Source organism: Chelonoidis abingdonii, chromosome 17 (assembly GCF_003597395.2).
Source record: "Chelonoidis abingdonii isolate Lonesome George chromosome 17, CheloAbing_2.0, whole genome shotgun sequence".
Lineage (NCBI taxonomy): Eukaryota > Metazoa > Chordata > Testudines > Testudinidae > Chelonoidis > Chelonoidis abingdonii.
Genome location: NC_133785.1, coordinates 15,121,235 through 15,149,064, shown reverse-complemented (window position 1 = coordinate 15,149,064; position 27,830 = coordinate 15,121,235). Strand labels below are relative to the sequence as shown.

Below are 27,830 nucleotides of genomic sequence, written 5' to 3'. Positions count from 1 at the left end.
GCCATGCTAACCCTAATCCGATATGGTAATACCGATTTTAGCGCTACTCCTCTCGTCGGGGAGGAGTACAGAAACCGATTTAAAGAGCCCTTTATATCGATATAAAGGGCCTCGTAGTGTGGACGGTTACAGCGTTAAATCGGTTTAACGCTACTAAAATCGGTTTAAACGCGTAGTGTAGACCAGGCCTGAATGTGGTTCTTTTTGGGCAGTGTAAGCAGAGTGGTCAAGTCATTAAATGGCTGCTGCCCAGAGTAGTGTTAAATTTCCATATAGAGCTGTCACAAACTGAAGAGGGGGAGTGTGACCGTGCACTAGTGGGAAGGGAGATTTGCAGAGGAGCCAGTTGCAGGATTTTCTTGACTGCTTTTAATGAAAATGGGGCTTGGAGGGATGTGGAAGCAAAGTGGGGATCACATCTACAGCTTGAGGTCTGTGGCTATTCCCTACCTATTGCTGTGGATCTCAGGCTAAAACTCCTATTTAAACAATTCTGCTTTGCACAGCTGCTGCCCTGCTAGTCCCACGGGTATGGTATGCCAGACCAGCATCTCGTCCCAAGTGATATAAACTTCTTTTGAGAGCAAAGCACTTGATGAAGCTGAAGTGGTTTGTGAAACCATTTATAGCTGGGAATGCATGTGTACCCTTAATCACAGACAATTTTCTATGTTGTGTCCAATTAATAAACTATCACAAATTTTAAAACGTAAAACATGTTTTATGAACATTTTATAAATAAAAAGCCTGTGTTGCATGTTTATTTTTCTCAAACAGATTTTTAAAACCGAGAAAATAGACAATACCTTAGACTGTGTACTGACAGAAAAAGAGGGAATATGATACCAACGGTTTAATATTCAGCACTGGGGAGTGCAATCAGCCAGAAAGGACCTCATGCTGGGAACATCTGAGCACCTTCAATATTCACTTACTTCATTGCAATAGGCACCCAGCACTTCATAATATGCATATGGGCTCACTAGTATTTTCATATTGTAATAAGACTGCCATGGATCTGATTAAAAACTCCCAAAAGCAGGAACATTTTCATTATTTAAAAAAACAACCACCACCCTCCAGTGCAATAAAACACAACAATATGACGTTAAGAACCTCCTGCTGTGGTTTAATATTGGAGATTTAGTCCTTAACGGTGAGTTTTCTTGTTAATTGTGAGTTTTTCTTACATCTCTATTTTGATATATTTTTGTTGGGGGAAAAATACAGAACAAGTTTTACAGCCATGTTTAATACAATTTGTCAGTGCTTAAAATTCATATTCCCAAGTACTATACTCCTATAATTGAGATTTAATTAGACAGTTATTGTGCAGCACTGTGTGCTAAACAGTGATTAGTGAAACATTTATGGTGATTTATCAACCATGTGGTGGATAAGGATGTACTGTATTGATTTGGTGTTAATCTTTATCAAAGATTTGTGTCAATCTGTATTAGAACATGCATGAACAATACTATTAAATCTGGCTGTTTGAGTTAGAGACTGCAGGCTTTACCCACTGCTCAACATCTTCTGTTGACCCTCTAAAGTGGGTTGTTCAAAGCTTTGGAAGAGGCCAGGCAGTCCTTACAATGGAACCATGCTGCCTCAGAGTCTATATTTCTAGCTAGTTACTTATCTGGCCCTCGTCACCATACTGTCTGTGCATGTCAAAGTTATTAATGGATTTTCTTTTCACCACATCCCTGTGAAGTAGAGAACTAATATTCCGAATTATTTTAGAGATGAAATTGTGGCACAGATTATACTTGCCGAAGTGATGCAGGAGATCTGTGAGTGAACTTGAAATTGAAGCCAGGTCTCCTGAATCACAGCCCAGTGCCCTGTCTACTAGGACATATTTCCTATCCCATGGCAAAGGTATCACAGACAGCTCTGCGTTACTTTTTCTGCCTAATCTCTGTGGGGCCACGTGTGGGATGTTGTATGTCCACTCACTTTGTTTAGCTGGGCAAGTCTTGTCCCATGATCAAATGCAAAATGCCCACATTGTTTTTAAAAAAAAAAAATTCAGAAAGGTATTTTTAGCATGATTCAGATCTTCTCTTAATAGCAATAAGAATTATGCAGGTACTTCCTATCGGGTGATATAAAATTCAGTTGTACCTAAACCAGTTATTTGGTGGTTCTGAGAGTGCGTGTAGGAGTAATGGCTGTTGTGTGTTGTAGGTATATGATGATGTGCTGTAAATGCCATTCATCTTTGTGCCAGCTGCCTGCATTGTTCTGAAACATTTGTGTTCTGTCATTGCTGAAGCTGCTTTTAAAAATCATTGGATCCAGTTTTGTAGAAATAGCTAAGGTGGAACAGCTTGCAGTTCTCCCTGACTACCTGATTGACAGTAAAATGCGCGGACTACCAATAGATTGTTAAAGTAATGAGCACTCTAGATTCTTTTTGCTTCTCTCTCTGAGGTGTGTCTTTCAAATAAATGTCATAATGCACAGCGTTTTTTAATAGCAAAATGCTTATCTGTATATATGAACCAATTAACTGAAAACTACTATGCAAAGTATTTTCTGGAGTGCCTGAAAGACTGATGTAGCAGTATATATAAAATATTAAAAGGGGAGAAAAAACTTTTTTTCTGAATTCCTTAAAAAAAGGAGTAATGTCAGAAAAGCAAACAGATTTTGGAAGTCATTGTTGCACACATTTGCTAAACATTAGAGAAGCTCTGGGAAATGGTAACAAGATAGAGCACGTATAGGCTACTGTTTCAAATCCACGCCAATGTGGTAATGACCTACATTTGCAGCATCTCTTTGGTAGTCTGTGTAAAATGAGTTGGTGTCTCAATCCAGTTCTTAATGGACAGATATTCAGAGCACATAAAATATGATAATATTCAACATTAACTGGCATTAGTGTGTATTAGTATTAGTGTGTATTAGTTTGAGCAGATTGGCACACTAATACTATCTTCAAACCCTCCACGGTGGTACTTCCAGTCATTGTTGAGACAGAGAAGTAAGCTTGTTAAGCTGCTTCACTTGATTTGTGGGTAAACTTTAGCCTCCAGTGCTACCAGTTTGGTACTTTAATAACAATTTTGTGAATTTTGTAAAAAGTTTTTGTGTGGTAACATTATGCTTAGTTTGGAGAAAAGACAATATGTACGTTTTTGATTAGTGATAATGTTAGCCCTTCATATGGTTTATGTCTTTATCTGAATTCATTTAACAACAAGAGATGGTCCAGACCCACAAAATTCTAATCTATATTTGAGCCATCTCAAAGTTTAGGTATCCACTGATATTGCTTCATCTTACTTTAAAGATGGGGCCAGCTGTGAAACTTGACTCTTCATTTGAAGTTTTCCGAAATTTAAGGTATATTCCTCTTGGATTTTGGATTTAGTCCCATCTCTAATTTTAACAAATAGATAAAACTATGCAAGACTATTGATCCTCATCTGGTAGTGTTGAATAATCAGGGTTGTGTGGCTTCTCTTAATATCTAAAATATTTTATGATCATTTGTGAATAAATTGGAGAATAAATTTTTAGATTTTAGAAACGGTTCATATACTATTAAAGTCCTTTCAATAATGGGAAAAGTAGCCATTGACTTTAGGAAGGCAGAATCTGGTTTAGACTATAACTTTGGGGTTCTACAGTATTTAATACCTCATACATAAAAGAAAAAGGTTATTTTAGTAAAATTTTATAGCCAAAGTTATAAAGTGTTCTGTTTCTTAGGAATCTGACCATAATTTTTTCACTGCTCCTTTCCCTTTGATCCTTATTTGTAGGCTATATATTTGGTGCCATCTTGTGGGGAAGTTTCACAATTGCAGCTTTCTTATTTTCTTATTCAGGATACAGGAGGCATTCAAGCCTCAAAGTAGATACTAGGTGAATCTGAGAGGGGAAAATATAAGTTTAATAAAGTGTACTGTGAAATCTGAGCATTCCGGCCTCCAGAAATATGTTATGGTCTACTTTGTGGATTTGACAAGTCAAAGAGAGTCTCTCTAATAATTTCTCTTTTGTGCTGTAACTTGGGATGCGACATCATCTCCAGATGGTCATTCCAGGTTTTGATACATCACATGTTTTCTCTGTTGGCTTTGACTGAAGGCTGTTGTGATTGGAACTGCTAAAACCACTGTCTTTTTTTTTTAAATTTCCCATCTCTAACAGAGCACAGAGTGATAGAACTCCTTTTCAAATGATTTGAATAGAAACTGATTATGTATTATTTAGCTCTCAGAACTATTGCTAGTTTTAGCAGAGAATAAGAGATTGAGCCTGGAGAATATTCTCCTTTGTTATTTTGTCTGATAAAATATATCAGGAATGTGCTGGTATTGGGGCTTGCACTGTCACTTGTTTTATTTCTGGATTACCAGATGCCGTTTTTAAAATTGTGATCTTTTCTTCAGTAACGTCAATTCATGTGTTGTCTAATAACCAGTAACAGAAAGATATAGAGGGAAGTTTTCAAAAGCACAAGGAGTTAGGTGCCCAACTTCATGGAAAGTCAATGTGAGTTAGACACCTAACTGCCCACTATGCCTTTGAAAATCTCCTTCATAGTGACTTCTTGGATGCTTTTGCTTGTCATTTAGAGAACCTTTAGATTAACAGTACAATGCTGAGATTTTGTACTTGGTTTTAAAGTTCTTCAGAGGTGTCACTGCCTGAGCTTGGATTCAGTGGGTTGGGTGGCCTTGGACTCATGTGGCTAGCCCAACCTGCTGCCAGTGCCACAACATCTACGCTATTTTTAGCACTCAGCTCAAGTTGGCATGAGTCTGTTTACTGTACTGGAAATCGTATCTCCCAGCTGCAGTGTAGATGTACCCTGGTGAGTGTGGATGGTGAGGGTTCACGGTCGAGTGATGCTGATGCTTGAGCTAGCAATTCAAGTAGAAATGCAACAGCTCAAGTTACAGCAACTCATCAGCTAATTCAGTCACTTGTGCTGCTAATCAAATCACTCTTAAAATATGGCTGTTGTCAGTCACTCAAATTAGGCTAGCTCAAGTGCAGTATCCTGAGTCTACTAAATTGAGCTAACTGCTGCAATGAAGACAAGCCCTGAGAAAGCAACAAGTCCTTCTCATTAGGTATATAAAAGGTCTTTCATTACATTTTTAGACAGTTTTGGTGCCTGAGTACCATTCACAATGTAATTTAATGGTATCTCCTGCGTTGGTGCACTTACAAGACATCAATAACTGAGCTAACTTTTTGAATTGTAAATGTCACTTAGGCTTATTTTTTTATTTTGCCACTTTAGTTTATACAGACTGAATTGACCCTCCTTATCCTTGAGGAAATGCATGTATATTTCTCTTGGCTGAGGACTTAGTCCCTGCGGTCCATAGTCTTGTCATCTCCAATTTAGATAATTTCAACTCTGTCTACTGAATGTGAAGTTGCAGGCTGAACAGAAACCACTGCTTGCAGTAGCCAGCCTTTTAATACACGAAAAGCTGTCAAAAGTACATCACATCAGTCCCTTTACTGGTTCCTCTTGTGATTGTGGATGCACTTCAAGGTCCTTGTCTTAATATTCATGATTCTGAATGGTCTATTGCCTCAGTGGGAATACTGAGGCTGATCCAGTCCAGAGTCAAACTCTCAGGAGCATCAGACACGGAGCTCTCTGTAGAGGCCCCTTTACTGTGGAGCTTATTAAAGGAAGATGTCAGAATGACTTCAAAGCAAAATTCAAACCTCACATTTCTGCAAAGCTTTCATGCAATAATGAAGGCCAAGAACAGACCATCATCATTTCTCGGGGACACACAATGTTTTGCATTTGGTGCCTAGATGCTAGTGATAGTCAGTGATTTCAGTTTTATTGAAATGTCTGGTACAGTTTTTCAAATCAACCTGCATTTCTTCCTAGAATTTAGTTTATCCAGTCTATTCTACAATACCTTTATTATAATATGATTTATTAATTTTTCACCTTGTATTAGTATATTTGGACAATGGCAACAATCTGTATATGTTTGAACTTATATTCAGATGCTGATTCCTCTTTGAAACATTCTCCTTATTGAAGCAGTATGAATAAAGGCAAAATATAGAATTCAGTTTACTATTGGCTTCAGTTTTTAAGGGCTATATTCTCCCCTATGCTAGGTTTTTTCCCTTGGTAGGGCAGTAATCTCTGACTTTTTTTAACTATGGAGTTTTTGCTCCTTGTTCTGTCTACGGTGGAAGAAACTAAATCTTTCTCCTTGGACAAAGTCTCTACAAGGCAGTGGAACGAAGCCTAGTTCATAGAATGCTATTCAAGAAAAAGTTTCTACTTTTAAGTTTTTTTCTAGGATCTTAACAAACATCCTATCAGAGAGTCCTCAAATCTTCTTAAGTAAGAAAACCAGTCAAATAAGAGAGGATTGAAAATTATGTATCCACAGGTTCTTCAGTGTTTGAAATCTGACCTTGATTGCTGTCATTAATCTCTTTTAGTAAGTGGTTTGCTGAGTCAGTGACTGAAAAATAATTCTTTTTCACATACGTAATCTTCAATTTTATGAGAAGCAGACTTCTTAAGCACATTCCACATTCAGAGTGAATTAGCCTCCCTGTCTGCAGCCACCACCAAACTGGATGATATAGCAAGTGCAGAGGAGAGAGACTTCCAAAAACCCCTTTGGCTTAGAGGTAGGGTTGCCAATTCTGGTTGGACGTATTCCTGGAGGTTACATCACAGGACATAATCTTTAATTAAAAATTAATCTGTAACCCCTGCAGAATCAAAGACAATCTTGGAGGGTTGGCAATCCTATTTAGAGGTGGTTGCTTTAGGCTAGGATTGCCACCTTTCTAATTGCTGGTAACTGGACCCTGGAGGCCCTCCCCCTTCTCTGCTTGTTCCCCTTGAGGCTCCTACCCCTGTTGCTTGCTGGATTGTCTCAAGGAGCCTGCTGGCAGGTAGGAGGTGGCTCTGGCTGAGCAGGGGCTGGCTCGGGCTAATGAACCAGTGCTTCCCCCCCCCCCCCCCCCCGTAACCGGACTTGTGGTTCAGATGCCATTTAGAGTTGCCAGGCACCCGGCAACCCTAAATGGCACCCGACCACAGAAACCAAAAACTGGATTATCCAGGTAAAGCCCGTACTGGTGGCAACCATACATTAGGCTGGTAGCCAGGAGGCCATGAGTCCTAAAATTCCCCTCTTCCATTAACTTGTATCTATACTTCTCTTCACTTATTTTTGAGCATGACCTCATATACCTTACCCTAGGAGTAAGGCAAGTATAATTCCTTAGATTTTACAAATATGTTAACTGAAAAATTGCACATGGTCACTTCTAACAGAACTGTGAATAGAACTCTGGTTTCTACTATGACAGACACAGGTCTTATTCATGAATCTCACTGCTTTTTTTTTTCTCTTCTGTCTATAAACACTGCTCTAACCACTAGAGAACAATCCCCCCAAACCCAAGGATAGAATCTAGGATTTTTGATCCCCAAATTTCTTCAGATGTCTAGCAAATGATTGTGCAAAGTATGTATTTTCTTTCTAATGACTGGCCACGTGGAGAACAGTACTCTTAGCTCAATGAGTACCAGTCTGTGTTGGGGATCTGATAGTCCTGGGTTCATCCTGCTGCTGGCCTATGGCAGGGGGTCTTCATGGTTGCATATTATAAATTTTCTGATTTTCCAGTTTTCTTTTCAAACAGTTGGCTTACTTAGTTTCCATGGAGAAAAGGCATATTTAAAAGTGGATTTTATAGTTATGGTGAAAAATTCTCACATTTTGGAAATTTGTCACGTTTCAGTTGCCGCATATTGGCAGGTTTGAAGGCTGAGAAGAATGGGCAGAAGTCTATCTCATCATCAGTGAAGGAATTTTTAATTTCCACCAGTTCTCCCTGGCTAGCATGTTTGGCAGGAATAACATCAGGGAAGAATAAGACCATATACCCTTCATATACTATCATTTGTGATGTCTGGTGGATTCCGTTTGTTCATTGCTAATTGTTTTTGAATAATAAGTACAGTACAATCATTATTATATAGAATTTTCCAGCAGTTACCACATTTCTGCCTATGCTGTAATTAGAAAAGGAGAGAAACACAGGAACTCTGTGATAAGGTTTAGAAAATGTTGACTTTAATGGCTTTTATTGTATATTAATAAAGGTACAGTGGACACCATCAAAAAGAACATTTTCAGCATTCAATATAGATAACTTGTCATGGTCATCATCATCATCACTCCCATAACCGCATTGGTCATTGGGGCACCATCACTTATGAGCAGTCAAGCAATTGTCTCCACCCCTGATGATTGTGTGTCAGTGCTTGAGCTTCTGAGAAGTCCATTCCTGTCCATTCTCTTCCGTCTAGCTCTTCTTCTCTTCCTCTGTGCTGTCCCTTGGAGGGTGATCTTGGATAGGCCAGATGATCTGTTACATGGCCATATCACTTCAGCTTGTGCTTCTTCAAGGTCATCAAGAGGTCTTCATATGACCCACCACGCTGGGTGATGATGTTGCGGAACTCTTCATTAGTGGTCGAAGTAGGAGATCCCCAGGATTTTACGGAAATATCTCTACCACCTGTATTTTCTGTTCAAGTTCTGTCATAAGGGTCCATGTCTTGTGTGCATACAGAAAAATGGAGATGTCTGATGCTTGCAGCAGTTTCAGTTTGGATTCCAGGAAAATGTTTTTATCCCTCCAAATTGGCTTTAGCTTTGCCACTGCTGCTGTTGTTTGCGCAGTTCTTTCCAGAATTCCTGTCTTTGATCCTTCATCAGTGATGATTGCCCCGAATACTTGAACTGTTTCACTGTCTCCAGCTCTTGTCCACTGACAGTAATATGTGAGCTGATCCGTTGTGTGTGTTTGTCATTCGCTTGGTTTTCTCTGCACTAATTTCCATGCCGTATTTTGTGGAGGTTTCATCCAGTTGTTTCACAAGGTTGGCAAGTTCATCTTCGCTGCCTGCCAGACCATCAGTGTCATCAGCGAACCAAAGATCTGAGATTATTTGCCCCCGCAATGCTGATTGTGCATATGTGATCTTCTAGGGCATAAGTCATTATGTGCTCCAAGTAGATGTTGAACAGTGTGGGTGAAAGAAGGCAGCCTTGCTGGACTCCAGTAGTGGTGCGAAACCACTCTCCTATTATGCCATTGACGAGAACTGCACTGCTGGCATTGGCATACAGTTGTTTAATGGTAAGAATAAGATTACGACCAACATTGTACTTCTTCATGGTTGCCCAGAGAGCTTCGTGTCATACTCAAATGCATTCTTGAAGTCAACGAAGACTTGGTCGATATCCTGCTGTTGTTGTAAGTACTTTTCACATAGAACACAAAGGTTGAAAATCTGTTCTGTGGTACTTCTTCCAGCATGAAAGCCAGCCTGTTCTTCAGCAGTGATATTCTACGCTTGTGGCTTCAATCTGTTCAATATGACTTTCAACATCACTTTGCTGGGATAGTCTGGTAATTTTGACACAATTGCAGGTTGCCTTTCTTTGGCAGAGTGATGATTAGTGACTATGTCCACGTGGAGGGCCAGATCTTGCTGCAGATCTTGGTAAGTACATCTATTACTATTTCTATTCTGAATTTAATCAGTTCAGCTGGGATGTTTTCAATACCTGTAGCCTTTCTGTTCTTGAGTGATTTCACAGCTTCTCCACTTCTTCACGCAGTACTGGAAAGTCATCCTCCTCCGTTGAATCTGGGCTGTCTAGGACACTAGGATCTCTATTTGTCTGGTGGTTGTATGGATCAGAGCCATAATTTGCCCACCTATTGATGATGTCCCTTTCTTTGGTAAGACTGTTCCCTTCTTTGTCTTGAATTGAGTTAGCTTTGGTCCATCTTTCATTCATCAGATCTTTTGTGACCTGGAAGGCTCATTTGCTATTTTTATTATTGATACACTCTTCAATTTTAGAGCATTGTTTTTCAATCTGTATCTCCTTGGCCACCTTCATTTCTTTCTTGATATTTCTGCCAATTGCTCAGTATTTATCAGCTCCCTCAGTGTTGTTCTTGTCTCTCTTAAATTCGCTTGTAATGTCACACATTTGTAGTATTTCATTTGTGACCCATGGTTTTGTCTTCTTATGATGTTTCCTCAGGATGTCCATTGCAGCCTCATTCATTATAGCGTTGAAATTGTTGGTCACTGTTTCTCTGTCTTCCTCTAGAGCAAGCAGTGGATTTTCTGCCGATCATTGCTTGGAATGACTCTGCAATGTTTCCATCTCTGAGTCTTTCTAAATCAAACTTGGTTCTGGTGAACTTTGGCCTGATGGTTTTCCTTAGCTGAAGCCAAAAATTTAGCATCACAAGGTCATGATCACTTCCAGTATCAGCACTGGGGATGCTCCTTGTTTTAACTCTGTTTAATCCCAGAATGAAATCAGTTTTGCACATGATGTAGTCAGTCTGGCTATGATGTAGACCATTAGGTGTGTGCCACCTTGTCTAGATGCTTTATGTGCTTCTAATGTGTGTGCAAGAACCAGATTATTATAGCTGGCAAACTCCAAAAGTCTCAATCCTCTCTCATTTGTTACCGCATTACAGAATGGGCCACAATAATCTCGCCAATCTGCCTGTGCATCAGTACCCACTTTAGCATTCAGTCTCACTGTACAATCAGAATATCTTTCTTGTGTACCTTATTGATGATGTCTTGGAGCTGAATGTAAAAATCTTCAATTTGCTCGTCTTCATAGTCTGTTGTAGGGGCGTAGACTTGTACCACTGTGATATTAAACAGTACTGCCTTTAGACGTATGGAAATAACCCTGCTGGATGTTGGGTGGCATCCTAATACTGAATTCTTGATATCTTTATGCACAAGAAATTCTACTCCATTGACATGTTTGTCCTCTCCACTGTAATAGAGTGGCCTCTCCAAAGTTCTTCTATCTGACCTTAGAGATTCCGAGGAGGTGCCAGATGTATTGCTCCATTTCATATGAGAGTTCTTTCAACCTCCCTATTTGTCTCAATGTCCTTACGTTTCATGTGGCTATGATAATATCTCTTCCACGGATTCTCTTTATTGGGGTTACACCAGTAGTATACTTGTCGCATCCGCCCGGATGGCATGGTCATTAACAACCCAGGCTGCGACCAGTCCGGTATGGATATGGTTGACTTGCTCATCATATGGTGTATCTTTGGCAAATTTCTAACCTGGCATCCCTCTCCAGGAAGCCCCCTTTTAGTCACCTCTTATGACATGCAGGAGGACCAGTGGGCCTATTCTGTTCCTGGACCCACATTATAATTATAATATTATAGCAATATTATACTAAAATATGTACTGCTTTTAATGGTGTAAATAAGACTATGGAATATAATAGTTTAGAGAATGTAATTTATTGCCCTCATTTTATAAGACATTACTGAAGTTGACTGTAAAACAGCTTTCAGGCTATTGAAATCATTGGGAATCTCAGTATTGACCGCAGTGCGAACTAGATCAGAAACCCCTAGCATAATTCACTTTTAGGAGGATGAGGATCATATGATACTATCTGCTGTAATTATAAGCTTCCTGGGAAAGTTACAGTCCATTTATTTCTACATGTGAAACCATATTTTTATCCCTTTAGGTGGGTAATGGCTTTAGCCAGTTTGTTATTTTTTTAAAAAGTGGCAACGACTTTTTGAAAATTTCAGCTCACTTTATACGAAATTTCAGTTTTTTGGTTGTTAAAAGGGATTGTCAGAATTATAAACAGTCCTTGAAAATGCTGTGAACATTTGCTCACGCAGGACCAGTATTTACCTCCTCCCATTTGAAATTTCTGAGATGCTAATTCCACCCCTGAGTTTAATCTGCCTTTTCCCATTAGCACTTCTAATATATGACCTTAATGCAATAGCATGCTGGATTGTTGTTCATTGTAAATCTGTTGTACATCATATTTTCTTAAAGGAATAGTAATGCAGTAGGCAATCTTTCTGTCTGTCTGTGGTTTAACATGGAGTCAGCCTATTTATGCTAGCAAAAAAGTTATTTTTTGAGACTTGCATCGTGTCTGTCAAGTGATTTGTAATAAGATGATGACATTTTGACTTCAGAGGATGGTTTAATGGAAGGAGCTGTAGTTGGTACTCCAAAGTATTTAATATTACAGGTCCATATCTTGAAAACTTCCAAGTGTTTGACTTAAAACAAACTTGTATTTAAGCAATAGGCCAAGGCAAGGGAGTGCCTTTTTGAGAGTGATTACATGCCCACAGACTTGTTCTAAGGCATGAAGATGAAACCTGATTAACAGCTAACACCAGAAAAGAGCAAAAAAATCCCCAGAAATATAATGCCTTTTTTTCTTAGTTGGAAATGTTAGACTGGTAACATTAGAACAGAACCTACTTACAGAAAATGATGGAAATAATTTTTAATAATGGCTTTGGTTAACATGAGGTAAGAGTTAGACCTTATCCAATTAAAAAATATTAAGACAACATTTGTTTGATCTTGCTTGTAGAAAAACTGACCCGTTTTGTCTTTTAGATGAGACATAAAGCAGAGGTGCTGATCACTTAGAATTATTGAGCCATAGATGCACTTTTCACAATAATAGGGGTGTTAAACATTAATGTTCTGGCTAAATTCCAATGTGGTTAACTAAAATTACATTGGATAAGGTATCTTTCCTGACCTGTCCTAAACCATTATATAGTGTGCACTGTTCAGCACTTGTCATGTTTCAACCCCAGTAGATGACTGTACAGTGGCAGCATGGATAAAGTGTTTCCTATATATCGTTTTCAGAATATTTGGGGAATCTTCAGGCAGTATGGTGGTGTGTAAAATAAGTTGCTATTACTATTAGTATTTATTAAACAGCCAACTTATTATAATGGCTGTTGGAAACAAACAAAAAGACAACCCTGCTATGTACATTGAAAGGTATTGCTTGTTTTTTTTCTTTACTTAATACTAAATATGTTGTACTGCCATTTTGTGGCCTTGATCCTAAAAGGGGATCTGCCTCTGAATCTTAGTCCATTCAGAGCCCATTTCAATTTTTTTTAAATTATGTAATTGACTCTTTCATCTGAACTTCCCAGTTTGTCTTGTCTGGCTTTGTGTACTCTCTAGATTTTAAGCTCTCTGAAGCAAAGGCTATTTTAAAATCTGTTTTATATACAGGGCCAAACATAATGTTGATTGACAAATATAATATAACAGATTCATATTAAGATATATCTGAATATACATTAAAGTAAAAATGAATTCTTTTAATAGATTAACAAATTGCTGAAAAAATATAAATCCGGTCTCTTGAAGACGGCCCACATTTTAAATAGTAAATATGTATTTTTGAAAGATTTCATTGATCTCTAAATGTCATTTTTTATCACATATCCAGCAAAAATGCTTCAGCAGGTTATGAAGTACATAAAAGGTTAAGATGGAACCTCTGCTCTGAATAATAATTTTCTTGTTTTCCCTATTTTTCTTTTTAACTGGCGCTCTTTGATTTAACTGAGTTGTTCAACAGCAGTTTCTTCAGGTGGAGGAGGTTTTCCATTAAAACCCTATTTTATCCTCTCCTCTCAATTTAATAGAAAAGCTCCATTTGCCCTGGACTACCTCAGCCCACAGAAGAAATTTTTGAGAGGTTTGAAGGGGATTGGACAAGGCAATATAAAAGTAAAAATAAAGACTGTTATTTGAATGGGACTTTTCTTGGTTTGTTAAGGCGAAAACTGCAGGAGTAATTCCAGTGAAGTCAATAGGAGTAGAACTACTTCAAGCTGACAAGCAACAAACAGAAATCATGAAATTCCCTGTTACAATGTCCAAAGCAATGCTTAATTTGTAATGAAAGTGGTGCCAGGGCTCAAGCAATTTTTTTACGTCCATAATTGATGCAGCAAGCCCAGCGGTGCTGGGGCTATGAACTGTCAAGTCTAGAGGTGAGTCCTGGTGCAAATTAAGCACTGGTCCAAAGCAACCTTAACTCTGCTCATTGTATCATGCTTTGTTCCACATATGGGGAAAATGTTGTTGTGAATAGTTCAACAAGGGATCCCATAAAATTTTACCTGTTTAGCTTTTGATAAGCCCCAGAGCTGGAATGAGAGGTTGTAAAATCTAAACAAAAATGCTTTATTTAATCAGCCTAATCCATCTATCAACCAACCACTGTGGTATCCAGGCATGAAATAAACCATATCTAGAATATGAATCATAAGTATAGCTAAGGAGGGGGTCAGTGCTATTTGGCAAATTAAACTTAAAGTAAGCTGCACATCCCTGGAAGTGTTTGCACTTTGTTCATAAAAACTAGAGCTGGTTAGAAAATGGGAAAATAAAAGCCTGAAAATTTTTGAGTATTCCTTTTGAAAAGCAATGTTCAAAAATTTCCAATCAGCTCTAAGAAAACTGTACTGAGTATATTGCTAGTATAGCACAATGTTCAACTTGTATAATTTGAAATTTAGGAATGTGTGTGGGTATCTCTTCTGCAGAAATAATATTGAAAATACTTGGCACATTGTAAAAGCAAACATTTTTTATTTCAGAAGTATATTTACAATATCCAGGTTTCAGTAATCTTTTGCAGGACTGCTTTAGCAGGACCCAGATAGGGAGATGAAACCCATTAGAAGCAGGGGAGACTTTTAGCAAGGGGTTTCCAGGAGTCTCCTCCAGCACTTTAGTGGAACTGCAGATTGATTCTCTTCCTCAGATACAGAATTGGGGAGCAGATTGGAAACTTGCTTTCTTGAAGGCCGATGCTTTTTGTCATGTGGTTTTTCCTTGTTCTTTGAAGAAGCTTGAGTGCTTTTGGATGTCCTTAATATTCTGGTCAAACATTTGACTGCTGTGGTAAAATAACTCCTGGGGATCCTGCTCTCTGACTTCAGACGGTTGCCGGGAGTAACTGCAAGATTCAGATTCTGAGCATCTTTTTGTAGACAACAGGCATTTGGAATCTGAATCCAAATGGAATTGATTATGTTGACTTTAAGGTTGAGAAATCATGTCAGGATTAAGGTTTAGTTAAGAGAGACATATCCGAGAAAGCGTCCCTAAAGCAGTGTTAAGCACTTCTGTTCTGAAGGAGAACAGATAAGGTTAAGCATGGCAAAGAAGTAAAATGAGAGAGGCATCTTTGTAGATTAAAAAAAAAAAAAGGGTAAGGTTTTTTTTGTTTCCCTTCCACCCATCCAACCACCATATAGTGGTATTATTTATTTGTATTACTGCAGTGCCTGGTAGGGGTCCTAGTAGACCAGGACCCCACTTGATAGGCATTGTATAAACGGAGAATAAAAATATGGTCCCTGCCCTGGATGATGTTACTTTAATTGCTGAAGGAAAAAATTTAAAACATGGATACCTAACATTAGACTGCAGGTGCTCAGCACTTCTAAAACTCAAGCTCCTTTTTGTTAGATACTTAATGTTAGACAGCAAAATTTGAAAATTTTAACTAGTGTGCCTATATTAATCTAATTCTGACTCTTGGACTCTGTTCTTTATAATTTTTTTGTTTCTACCTATTTATATAATTTAATTAACTGTAGTCAGTTAGGGCCACATTCTCCTATCTTTACTCACAGTGGAAGCACATTACTCTTCATATAGTCCTCAGGAGAGTAAAGTACTATTCTTCTTCGAGAGATGTCCCTGTGGGTGCTCCACTCTAGGTGTCGGTGCGCCCCTGTGCCTTTGATCGGAGATTTTTTACAGCAGTACTCCTACCGGCCACGCATGCTTAGAATCTGTCACTCACTCTGAGTATGTCACTAGTGAGCATGCATGGCCGGTACCCTCAGTTCCTTCTCTACCGCCCCCGGCTTGAGACGGAGCTCAGCAGACTCCTTTATCTTTCCCATCTTAAAATACCTGTAGTTAGACAGTTTTTTTCCTGTTACTTAGCTGTTAGTTAGTGTTACCTACCTTTCTTCCTACTATTTAAAAAAATAAAAATAAAAAAATTCTCGTTCTGTCAGCCACTTCAAATATGCCTGGCTCCACAGGCTTTAAGCGCTGCTCCTCCTCCTGTAAGGACGCTGCACTAAGTTAGGCTCTAGAGCTAGGAAGGACAGAGAGTTAAAGCTAAAACTTCTTTTACTCCAAAAATCCCTGCAGTCCGCCTCAGACCCTGGCGCGGACTCTGCCTCTCTCAGACACAGCTCTAACCCTTCAAAAAAACTGAAGAAGACAGCTAAAAGAGAAGCACTCACAATCAAAACAAAGCTTCACTGACAAACCTTCTCCTGTCAGCTCGTCAGTTTCCTTACCAGCGTTTCCCCGCCTGAGTACTTTTGACGAGCCGGGCTCCTCCAGTACCGTGCTAAACCCGCCTGTGCTTTTGGCGGCAGCGCGAGGCTCTGGTGCTGAGGCGACAGGCTTTCAGTTGCCTGCCTCGATTGTGGCACCTATCGGCACCGTATGATGAATGCGGCACCGACAACGAAGGCACCGCGGCGGAAGCACGCAGCCTGCTATTAATAGCACGGCACCGCCTGCGGCACCGGCATTACTCCCGCTACTTGGCACGGAGCCAAGACAAAAAACTCCGGTGCCAGCCTGGGTTTCCTCACAGGATCTCTATGTGCCTTCGCCTACGACTGCCCCACCGTTGCAATTTACCATTCAAGTGACCTCCTAGTGTCACCTACACTGCAATCGCCCTTTCTTGGGGATGGCTTTCTATAACAAATGACTCGGGGTCCAAACAGCCTTCCTCCAGTGAGGAGGAGTCTGAACTACAGGCTGCTGTGCCAGTGCAATCTGAATTCTACCCTCAGAGTCCTGTCCCCGCGGACACAGGAAAACTGTCCCACACCAACCTCAAGATCCCCACCTCCTGGGGTGTTAACCCCTGGATGGCACCTCCTATGCCTTTCCATCACCACCATGGCAGTATTGGGCTCGTGGCATCTTTCCCTCGGCAGCACGTCCTACTCTACTCACACTAGACGCGAACGTCAAAATCCTATGACGCACTTGGCGGCACCCTCCCATCCTCAGGATCAATTAACTCCAGCTCCTGATCCAGTATACCTGACGTACCAACTGATCCAATACCTGAGGAGGCGTTACTTCCTTCCCCTCCCCTGCCATCAGATGATTTTTCAAATTCCAAGATCTCTTCAAAAGGGTGCCAATGAGCTCAGAATCAATTTGGAGAAGTACCTGACCAACAACATGAGCTAACAGACATCCTGCAACCATCTTCGTCATCCAGACTGGCATTACCAATTAACTCAGCCCTTCTGGAACCTGCTAAATCCATCTGGCAGACTCCAGCCACAAGCCAGCCTACCTGCAAACAGGCGACCGGAAATACTTCATTCCCTCCAAGGGGTCTGAATTCCTTTCTCACATCCTGCGCCAAACTCTTTGGTAGTGGACGCAGCCAATCAGAGAAACAAACAAACAGTATTTCCGCCATACCCCAACCAACAAAGAGGGCAAACGCCTAGACCTGCTGGGTCGTAAGTATATGCCTCTTCAACGTTGCAATTTCGAATTGCCAATTATACCGCAATTCTGGCAAAGTACGACCATAGAAACTATAATAAGTTCATGGACTTTATTGAACACATCCCAGACAACAAGAAACAACAGTTTACAGCTTTAGTTTCCGAGGGCCAAATCATATCCCACGGCTCTTCAAGCAGCTCTGGATTCAGCCAATACTGCAGCAAGATCCACCGCTACAGCAGTAGTCATGCGCCGAGGTTCCTGGCTATCCTCTTCTCTCTTTCCTCGCGAGTTCAGAGCACCATAGAGGATCTCCCTTTTGATGGTGATAAACTCTTTGCTTCCACCACTAATGAGGTGCTGCACTCAATGAAGACTCAAGGGCAACTCTGCGATCCTTAGGTATCCAGACCCTACAAACAGAAGGCGACAGTACAGATATCAACCTTACCACCGTCCGCGCTACCCCTCATATACTCAGCATTTCCCGAGAGCTCAGGATCAACAACAACAACACCAACGCCAGAGGTCCAGATACCAGCGGCGTCGCCCAATTCTTCCGGGATGCCCAACTTCCTCAAAATAATAAGCAAATTTGAACCTTTGGTTCGAGGTCTCGTAAACATCGCCCCTACTCCAGCGCAGGTACTGCCCACAACTGTCTTTGGACACCGTCTACAGCCATTTTTACACCAATGGCAGAATATTACCACCGACAAGTGGGTTCTAGAGGTCATCACAACGGGGTATTCCATTCCCTTCCTCTCCTTACCTCCCACCCACCCACCCTCCCCGTCCCTCTTCAGGGACACCTTCACGAGCCACACCTCCAGCAAGAAGTACAACATCTTCTTCACCTGGGTGCGATATCGAACTCGTGCCGAATGCCACAAGGGAAAGGATTCTACTCCCCTTATTTCCTAACACAGAAGAAAACTGGAGGATGGCGACCGATCCTCGACCTCAGGAGACTCAACAATTTCGTCAAGAAACAAAAGTTCAAGATGGTTACTCTCACCACCATAATTCCAGCCCTGGAGCAGGGCGATTGGTTTTCAGCCCTCGACCTACAAGATGCCTATTTTCACGTCACTATCCACCCAGCCCACAGACGTTTTCTCTCGTTTTACCCTTGGCTCAATGCGCATTACCAATACAGAGTTCTACCATTTGGCCTTTCCACTGCCCCCGAGTTTTCTCCAAACTTCTAGCGGTGGTCACGGCCTACCTCAGGAAACAAGGGGTTATAATATTTCCTTACCTGGACGATTGCCTTCTCAAGGCCTCCACACACGCCGAGGCCTCCGCTTCACAAAAATCACCATCGAGAGGAGATCCTCTATGTGCTCTGAACTTGCGAGGAAGAGAGAAGAGAAAGCATTGTAACCTCGCGCATGACCACTGCTGTATGGTGGATCTTGCTGCAGTATTGCTGAACCAGACTGCTGGAGAACGTGAGGATATGATTTGGCCCTCGGAAAACTAAAGCTGTAAACTGTTGTTTCTTGTAGTCTGGATGTTTCAAAAGTCCATGAACTTGTTATGTTTTCATGTCGGTACTTTGCTGGAAACTGCAAGGATAATTGGCAATTCAAAATTGTAACGTTGAAGAGAGCATACCCCTTGCGACCCAGGTCTAGGCATTTGCCTTCTTTTATGGCTGGGTATGGTGGAAAAACTGTGTTTTGTTCCCTATTGCTGTGTCATGTACCATGATTTGGCGCAGGCTGCTGAGAAAAAGGAATTCAGAGCCTTCGAGGAATAAATATTTGTGGTCCACTTGTTTGTAGGTAGGCCTGGCTTGTGCTGGAAGCCTGCCAGATGGATTTAGCAGGTTCCAGAAGGGCTGGATTAATTGGTAATGCCAGTCTGGATGACGAAGAGCGAGTTGCAGGATGTCAGTTAAACTCATGTTTGGCAGGATTCCTGTAGATTGTATTAAGCCATGGCAACCCTTTTACAGAATCTTAGAATTTCGAAAATTGTCTGAGGGTGGGGGAGGGGAGGAAGTAAAGCTTCCAGGTATTGGTTCAGTTGGTACGTCAGTTTAATACTGGGTCCCAGGAGCTGGAGTTAATTGATCCTGAGGATGGAGAGGTGCCGCCAAGTGAGTCATATATGTTGGACATTCGCGTCTAGTGTGAGTTAGAATTAGCGGGTGTGCTGCCGAGGCAATGGCGCAGGGAGCCCAATACTGCCCTGAGTGATGGAAAAAGCATAGGTGGTGCATCAGGGGTTAACACACCAGGAGGCGGGGTCTTGAGGGTGGTTTGGACAATTTTCCTGTGTCCGCGGGTGACAGGATCTGAGGTGGAATTCAGATTGTACTGAAACACCCCTGTAGTTCAGACTCCTCCTCACTGGAGGAAGCTGCTCGCGACCGCTGAATCATTCAATCAGGAGAAGCCATTCCCTAAGAAAGGGCATTTGCAGTGAGTGACATAGTAGGTCACTTGAGTGGGTAAACTGCAGAGCTGGCAGCCGAAGGCAAAGCCTGATAGAATTCCTGTGAGGAACCCGGGCTGACACCAGTTCTTAGGCTTGGCTCCATGCCAAGTAGCGTTGGTAATGCCATTGCCGCAGCGGTGCCGCGCTATTAATAGCAGGCTGCGGTGCTCAGGGGGGCTGATTGTCAGTGCCGCATTCATCGCGGTGCCAATAGGTGCCATATCGAGGCAGGCAACTGAAAGCCTTTCGCCTCGGCACCAGAGCTCGCGCTGCTGCCAAAAGCACAGGTGGGTTTAGCGCGGTGCCGCATTCATCGCGGTGCCGATAGGTGCCATAATCGAGGCAGGCAACTGAAAGCCTGTCGCCTCGGCAACCAGAGCGTTGCGCTGCCGCCGAAAGCACAGCGGGTTTAGCGTGGTGCCGCATTTATTACGATGCCGATAGGTGCCATAATCGAGGCAGCAACTGAAAGCCTGTCGCCTTGGCACCAGAAGCCTCGCGCTGCCGCGAAAGCACAGGCGGGTTTAGCACGGGACCAGAGGAGCCCGGCTTGTCAAACGTACTCAGGCGGGAAACGCTGGTAAGGAAACTGACGAGCTGACAGGAGAAGGTTTATCCGTGAAGCGTTGTTTCGATTGTGAGTGTAATTCCTTCCAAAAGTTCATGCTTCTTTTCACCTCAATGAACCAATACATTTACCAACTTTCTTCCCGAAACCACATGCAAACTCCTTCGAGGCCACGATGCACACACTTGATGTGCGTAGGGCCTTATCCTTTTATCTGGACAGAATAAGACCTTTCCGGAACTCTCCTAGACTCTTTGTCTCTATCGCGGACCGTTCCAAGGGCATGGCTATCTCTACTCAGAGGCTTTCGAAATGGATCTCTGATTGCATACGTCTCTGTTATCAGATAAAGAATGTTACACCTCCGGCATTGATCAGGACACATTCCACTAGATCTGTATCCACCTCTGTAGCCTTCCTACGCAAAGTACCCTTGTCTGACATTTGTAGGGCGGCCACCTGGTTCTCCCACCATACATTTGTTACTCACTATGCCCTTACTCAAGGCCCCCTCTCTCTGACACTCGATTAGGCAGAGCAGTATTGTCTACAGCATTCCTGCCAGATCCGAAGTCCCTACCTCCTTGAGATGCACTGCTTTGAAGTCATCTAGAGTGGAGCACCCACAGGGACATCTCTCGAAGAAGAAGAGGAGGTTACTTTTCGAGATGAGTGTCCCTGTGGGTGCTCCACTACCCACCCTCCTCCCCTCTACTTTGGAGTTGGGGTAGCCTCTGATGTAGAGAAGGAACTGAGGGTACCAGCCGCACATGCTCACTAGTGACATACTCAGAGTGAGTGACAGGTTCTAAGCATGCATGGCCGGCAGGAGTACTGCTGTAAAAAATCTCCCATCAAAGGCGCAGGGGCGCACTGACACCTAGAATGGAGCACCCACAGGGACACTCATCTCGAAGAACGTCAGTTACTGCACAAGGTGAGTAACCTCCTTTTCAGTGAGTTAAGGTTGGAGAATTTTGGTTCTTGAAAAAAATGCATATCCTAGAAATGTTTGCCTTCAAAGTCATGCTGTATTTTTCCAAAGGTACAAGAAAGAAGGAAGACTAATTGTTTAAAAACATACCCCTAGAAACCACACCTTGTTGCAGTTTGAAGGCACCTATGGCACCAATATTTTGTTATAATATGTTGGTGGTGATGATGATGATGGTTTTAATGATACACATTCTTTGTGCAAAGCTATTCTGGGATCTGAGGAACTGCCTGGCTGCTGGCCATTTGTGTATATTTTGGTGCATGTATGTCTACTTGCTGTTGACATTTTGTTTGATATTTCAATTTTATAAATGTCCTTTTCTACCAGTGTATTTTATAACATCCGAAAGTAGTCATTCTCAGCAAACATTCCTCTTACAGCAACTGGCTGGTTTCAGAATAATTTATATTGCCTGAGTAAGGACCACAGGATTTAGTCCATGAATATTGGACTGATTCTACCAGTAAGAGGAAAAATATTGATTAACTAATTCTGAGAGAATATGGATAAAAAAGATTTTACTAAGAGGATTTTACAAGGTCCTGTGATATGCTGATAACTTCTTGCATGATGCTGCATGCCCTGAGTTCCTATTGATAAAATAGGAATTGAAGGAGCATATTAGTTCACAGGAGATGCTCCAAATCAGAGCTGTTTGAAAACCTAATAATATTATTTGACAAATAACAGCAATTATTCATTGAATAAAGTATTCAATCAGATCTGTTCAGAACAAGATCACGTTTAGGAGCAGGATGAATTCAAAAGTACTAAAATTAGTTCACTGACCATGAAAGAAGTAGATCATGCTGGAGAAGTTCCACGTAAGAAACCTGGAAGAATATTTCAGACTTGTATCAGTGGATTTTATATGCAAAGAGTGCTCCAAATTGATTAATATTCTCCCATGCTTTAGGGATTGACTACAATACCCTAGATACCTATTACGAACAATATAGTGTATGGAAAGGGGCCAAAACCAATCCTACAGCAAGAGATTATAGTAAAGTTTTGGAAAAGGAACAATCACTTCTCTAGACAGTGTATAATGAGACTGGGTTCAGTGCATTAGGAAGTAATACAGTTTAACTGTGGCTGGATTTATAAAAGGACTGAATAATTTTCTTAACAATAATAAGATTTGCTATTATGTCCCCTAAAGTAAGAAAGAAACCAAATGCCATGGTTCAGTATGCAAGCTGGTCACCTAAGGGGTCAGAGGATAATTTTTCCACTATGTGCAGCATTGTGCACTTGGTCAGCTGTGTAATAGGATTTTTTTCACCTTCCTTTGAAGTGTCACTGCTGGAGGCGGGATACTGGACTTGATGGACCAATGGTTTGATACCAACTGGCAAATTTTATATTTCTGTGCCCTAAAACACAGGACATTATATATGGGGCACTTTATTCCATTTCCTTTCACACTGCAAAGAGATAATATGATAGTGCAAGATGGCCTTTGAGGTGTCCCATAACATCAAAATATTAGCTGCAGATGGTGTTTTTTAGAGGGGTGTGTGTGTGTGCGTGTGAATGTAGAAACACACAAAAATCCTACATTCTAGGTCAGGCATTTTCAGAGTTGGGGGCTTCACTCTACAGGTGCAGCCTGCCCAAACAAAAGGATAAAAACTCCTGCCACTTTTATGTACAATAAGAAAATTCAATGAGCTGTGTTAGGCTTTAGCTGGACCTGATTTGTGATATCTTTCTCATGCATCCATCAGGGCTGCAGGGACAAAGCAGGGTTTCCCCTTCAGTGAGACCACCATGACAAGTGAGAAAAGGCATTTGCATGGCATTGTTATAGCTGGCGTCATAAGATATTTACATGCCAGATGTGCTGAAGATTCATATGTCCCTTCATACTTCAACCACCATTCCAAAGGACATGTGTCCATGCTGATGACAGGTTCTGCTTGATAGCTATCCAAAGTAGTGTGGATCAACGCATGTTCATTTTCATCATCTGAATCAGATGCCACCAGCAGAAGGTTGATTTTCTTTTTTGGTGTTTTGGGTTCTGAATTTCTGCATCATAGTGTAGTTTTTTTAAAACTTCTGAAATCATGTGCCACACTTCATCCCTCTCAGATTTTAAAAGGCACTTCTGATTCTTAAACCTTGGGTCTTGTGCTGTAGCTATTTTTAGAAATCTCACATTGGTACCTTCTTTGTTTTTTGTCAAATCTGCAGTGAAAGTGTTCTTAAAAGGAACAACATGTTCTGGGTCATCATCTGAGACTGCTAAACATGGCATATATGCCAAAATGAGGGTAAAACAGAGCAGGAGGCATACAATTCTCTCCCAAGGAGTTCAGTCATAAATTTAATTAATGCAATATTTTTTTTAAATGAGCATCATCAGCATGGAAGCATGTCCTCTGTGACGGGGCAAACAAATGTTTAGCATATCTGGCATGTAAATACCTTGCAATGCCGGCAACAAAAGTGTTATGTGAGAAGGTTGCCAGGTGTCTGGCTTTTGACTGGAACTCCCAGTCGAAAAGGGAACCTGGCAGCTCCGGTCAGCACTGCTGATTGGGCTGTTAAAATTCCAGGTGGTGGCGCAGCAGGGCTCAGGCAGGCTTCTTGCCTGCCTTGGCTCCGCATAGCTCCCAGAAGCAGTGGCATGTCCCCTCTCCGGCTCCTACATGTAAGGGCAGCTGTGGGGGGGCTCTGCACTCTGCCCCCACCCCAAGCGCCAGTTCTGCAGCTCCCATTGGCCAGGAACCATAGCCAGTGGGAGTAGTGCCTGCAGACAGGACAGCACGCGGAGCTGCCTGGCCTCGCCTCTGTGTAGGAGCCGGGGGGAGGGAAGGGGTATGATGCCACTGCTTCCAGGAGCTGCTTGAGTTAAGTGCCACTCAGAGCCAGCATCCCTGAACCCCTCTCATGCCCCACCCCCATGCCCTAGCTCTGATCCCCTCCGAAGCCCTTGGTCCCAGCCCAGAGCACCCTCCTGTAACCCAAATCCCTCATTCCCGGTCCCACACCAGAGCCTGCAGCTGGAGTCCACCTTCTCTACCCCCACACCTCCCCTACCCCCTTAACTGCTAGAAGAGGGCCTCATCCTCCCTGACTGAACTAACCTCCTTATCTCTAGCCTGATCCTTGCTTGAATATTTATACCTGCCTCTGGAAATTTCCACTGCATGCATCCGACAAAGTGGGTATTCACCCACGAAAGCTCATGCTCCAATACATCTGTTAGTCTATAAGATGCCACAGGACTCTTTGCTGCTTTCACTTTCAGGTGACATACTAAATAAAAAGTGGCCGTCATTTTCTCCTGTAAATGTAAACAAATTTGTTTGTCTTATTGCTTGGCTGACCAAGAAGTAGGACTGAGTGGACTTGTAGGCTGTAAAGTTTTACATTGTTTTGGTTTTGAGTGCAGTTATGTAACACAAAAAAATCTACATTTGTAAGTTGCGCTTTCATGATAGAGGTTGCACTACAGTGCTTGTATGAGGTGAATTGAAAAATACTATTTATTTTATTTTTTACAGTGCAAATATTTGTAGTGAAAATAATATAAAGCAAGCACTGTGCACTTTGTATTCTGTGTTGTAATTGAAATCAATATAATTGAAAATGTTGAAAAACATCCACAATATTTTTAATAAATTTCAATTGGTATTCTGTTGTTTAACAGCGTGATTAAAACTGCAATTAATCACGATTATTTTTTTTGAGTCTATCATGTGAGTTAACTGCGATTAATTGACAGCCCTACTTATCAGTGATTTTATATGAGAAGTTAAGGAGCTTCAGAAAGTGCATTAGGATTAAAATATATGGTACCATGTTTCCAAATTATCAGAATCTCACTGATATGCTTGCTGAGATTGAAAAGCTTTTGTTTTGGACCATATGACTATCTAAAAGTTTATATGTTTATGAAGTTTAATACATTGTTTAGACAATTTCATGAATATAAGGGAATTATTAACTGCTTTGAAAACTGCAAATAACAATATAATCTGAAGTTATACCATAAACTATAATAATTTGGGACAATTACTTACTTGTGGCCAAATCTAGTCTTCATTTAGGCAAATCTCCTACTGACTCTGTCTTCAGTAAGGATGGTAAGGTTTGGCTATCAGTGAATAGAAAACCACTTTATTCAGGCAGAGTATGGGAGGTACAAAATACTTAAGGACAATCTGCAGTGTAGAAATATATGGTAATCTAGAAGGAAAACAAGTCGTCTTTATTCAGTGATGGAATTACAACTTTTAGAACACTAATAAATCCATTTGTAATATATCCAGTGGCTAGAGTATGTCATAGCTTTAGAATGATATGTTTAAATTCTTATAAAGTTGTCAGTGCTATACTGTATAACACAATAAAATGATTTTTTTCTGTTGAAAGTACTTTATGTTGAATTCAGTTCTTTCTGTTGAATATTCTTTGCTTGCATTTGACCTTTCTTTATGTTGATTTTGCTTCATTTTTTCATTTACCATGCTGTTCAGTTTTTGGATGCCAGGAGAACAAAGGTTTGTCCTCTTTTTGCAGTCAGTTTGTTTTGCAAAATTCAGTATTGCTTATCATTTGTTCTATTTTTGTTTGTTTGAGATGCAGTAATCCTGTTTACTAAAGTTGTTTTATTTATTTATTTATTTTTGCAAATAAAGCGCTTAATTTTTATTTATGGTGATTATGATTTGCATTATAGAACAAGCTGTACCATTGAAAAAAAGTGGAAGGCAGAATTACTTCTAGTGTATGAAACAACTTAGAAAACAAGGAATACTGTGTCTTCTAGCTTTATAGGCACAAACTGTGCTAGTGGTTGTGTCACTTTGAGATTTTTGCAACAGTTCACTTTCTCTTCACTGCCTAGGTTTATTAAGCATTAATTTTACCTGTAACTGACATTATTTTGTGTTTGTGTTTCCATCCATATTTTATATTTTTCCAGTAGCAGTTGAAAATCTTCATTACAAGTATTTTGTCATAGATGCATTTGATATTTTTATAGGGCCACTTGGTAGAATCATCACTGAGTCTATTAACTTTTGTACCTTTACCTACCAATAGTTTAACAGAAGAAGAACTACATTTAGATCCTTCATTTAACTTTTTTTTTTTTTTTTTTTTTTTGGTATTATAGCATTTGCAGCTGACCATCCAGGCACTTCAAGATGAGCTTCGAACTCAGAGAGACCTTAATCATCTTCTTCAACAAGAAAGTGGAAACCGAGGAACTGAGCATTTTACTATTGAGCTTACAGAGGAGAATTTTCGAAGACTTCAGGCAGAACATGATAGACAGGCTAAAGAGCTCTTTCTCTTGAGAAAAACTCTAGAAGAAATGGAGTTGAGAATTGAAACACAAAAGCAAACACTAAATGCCAGAGATGAATCAATAAAAAAGCTTCTAGAAATGTTGCAAAGTAAAGGTTTGCCATCCAAAGGAATGGAAGATGACAACGAAAGAGCTCGAAGGATGGCTGAGGCTGAATCTCAGGTTAATCATTTAGAAGTGATTTTAGACCAGAAGGAGAAGGAAAACATACATCTTAGAGAGGTAAGAAAAGCACCTTCCTCTTAAATCTTTTCAGATAAAAGTACATTTTCCTAATTTTGAAAATATATATTATACTACTTTGAAACTTGAAACTGGAATCTATTTTCATTTTGACTTTTCTTAACTCAAAAAAGATATTGAAACATTTAATTTCAAATTCTTCCAATCCACAAACACATAAACATAAGGAATTACATGGACTCTGGAAACAGGTATAAGAAAATAAATTAGATCACATTTTGGGTTTTCCCACTTTGATAGTGTCCCTTTAACCATCAAGATACATTCCCTTTTGAAAAGTCAAACTTATGCAGCTATTGAGGAGAGAATGAATAGCTACTGATACTGAAAATTAAATTAGGAAGAGTTGACAAAAATGGAGTAAAATGGTGCAAGCTTATTTTTTTTCTCTTTGACTGTCTTGTTCGTGGCATTGACACATGGAGGTTTCCGCTTCTGATGTAAGACTGGGGGTTGAATCAGCCAAAGATTTGTGGCAGATCATAGCATTGCATGTTGAGTGTGAGGTGGTGGGAACTGGCTAGTACAGCAAATGTCTTAGGGTATGCCTACGCTTCGGGATTATTCCGATTTTACATAAACCAGTTTTGTAAAACAGATGGTATAAAGTTGAGTGCACGCAGCCATACTAAGCACGTTAATTCGGTGGTGTGCGTCCATGTACCGAGGCTAGCGTCGATTTCTGGAGCGTTGCACTGTGAGTAGTTCTCCCATAGCTATCCCATAGTTCCCGCAGTCTCCCCCGCCCATTGGAATTCTGGGTTGAGATCCCAATGCATGATGGTGCAAAAACAGTGTCGTGGGG

At 40.9% G+C, this 27,830-nt stretch overlaps 1 protein-coding gene across 5 annotated transcripts in view; it reads left to right on the top strand.

The window, feature by feature from the left end:
- ERC2 (ELKS/RAB6-interacting/CAST family member 2) overlaps positions 1–27,830 on the top strand; it is a 903,595-nt gene that overhangs the window by 110,852 nt on the left and 764,913 nt on the right. For all 5 annotated transcript variants that reach the window (XM_075073080.1, XM_075073079.1, XM_075073078.1 and 2 more), the window contains exon 3: positions 26,588–27,004. In XM_075073080.1, coding sequence (XP_074929181.1) covers positions 26,588–27,004 — 417 coding nt within the window. The remainder of the gene's footprint in view (positions 1–26,587; positions 27,005–27,830) is intronic.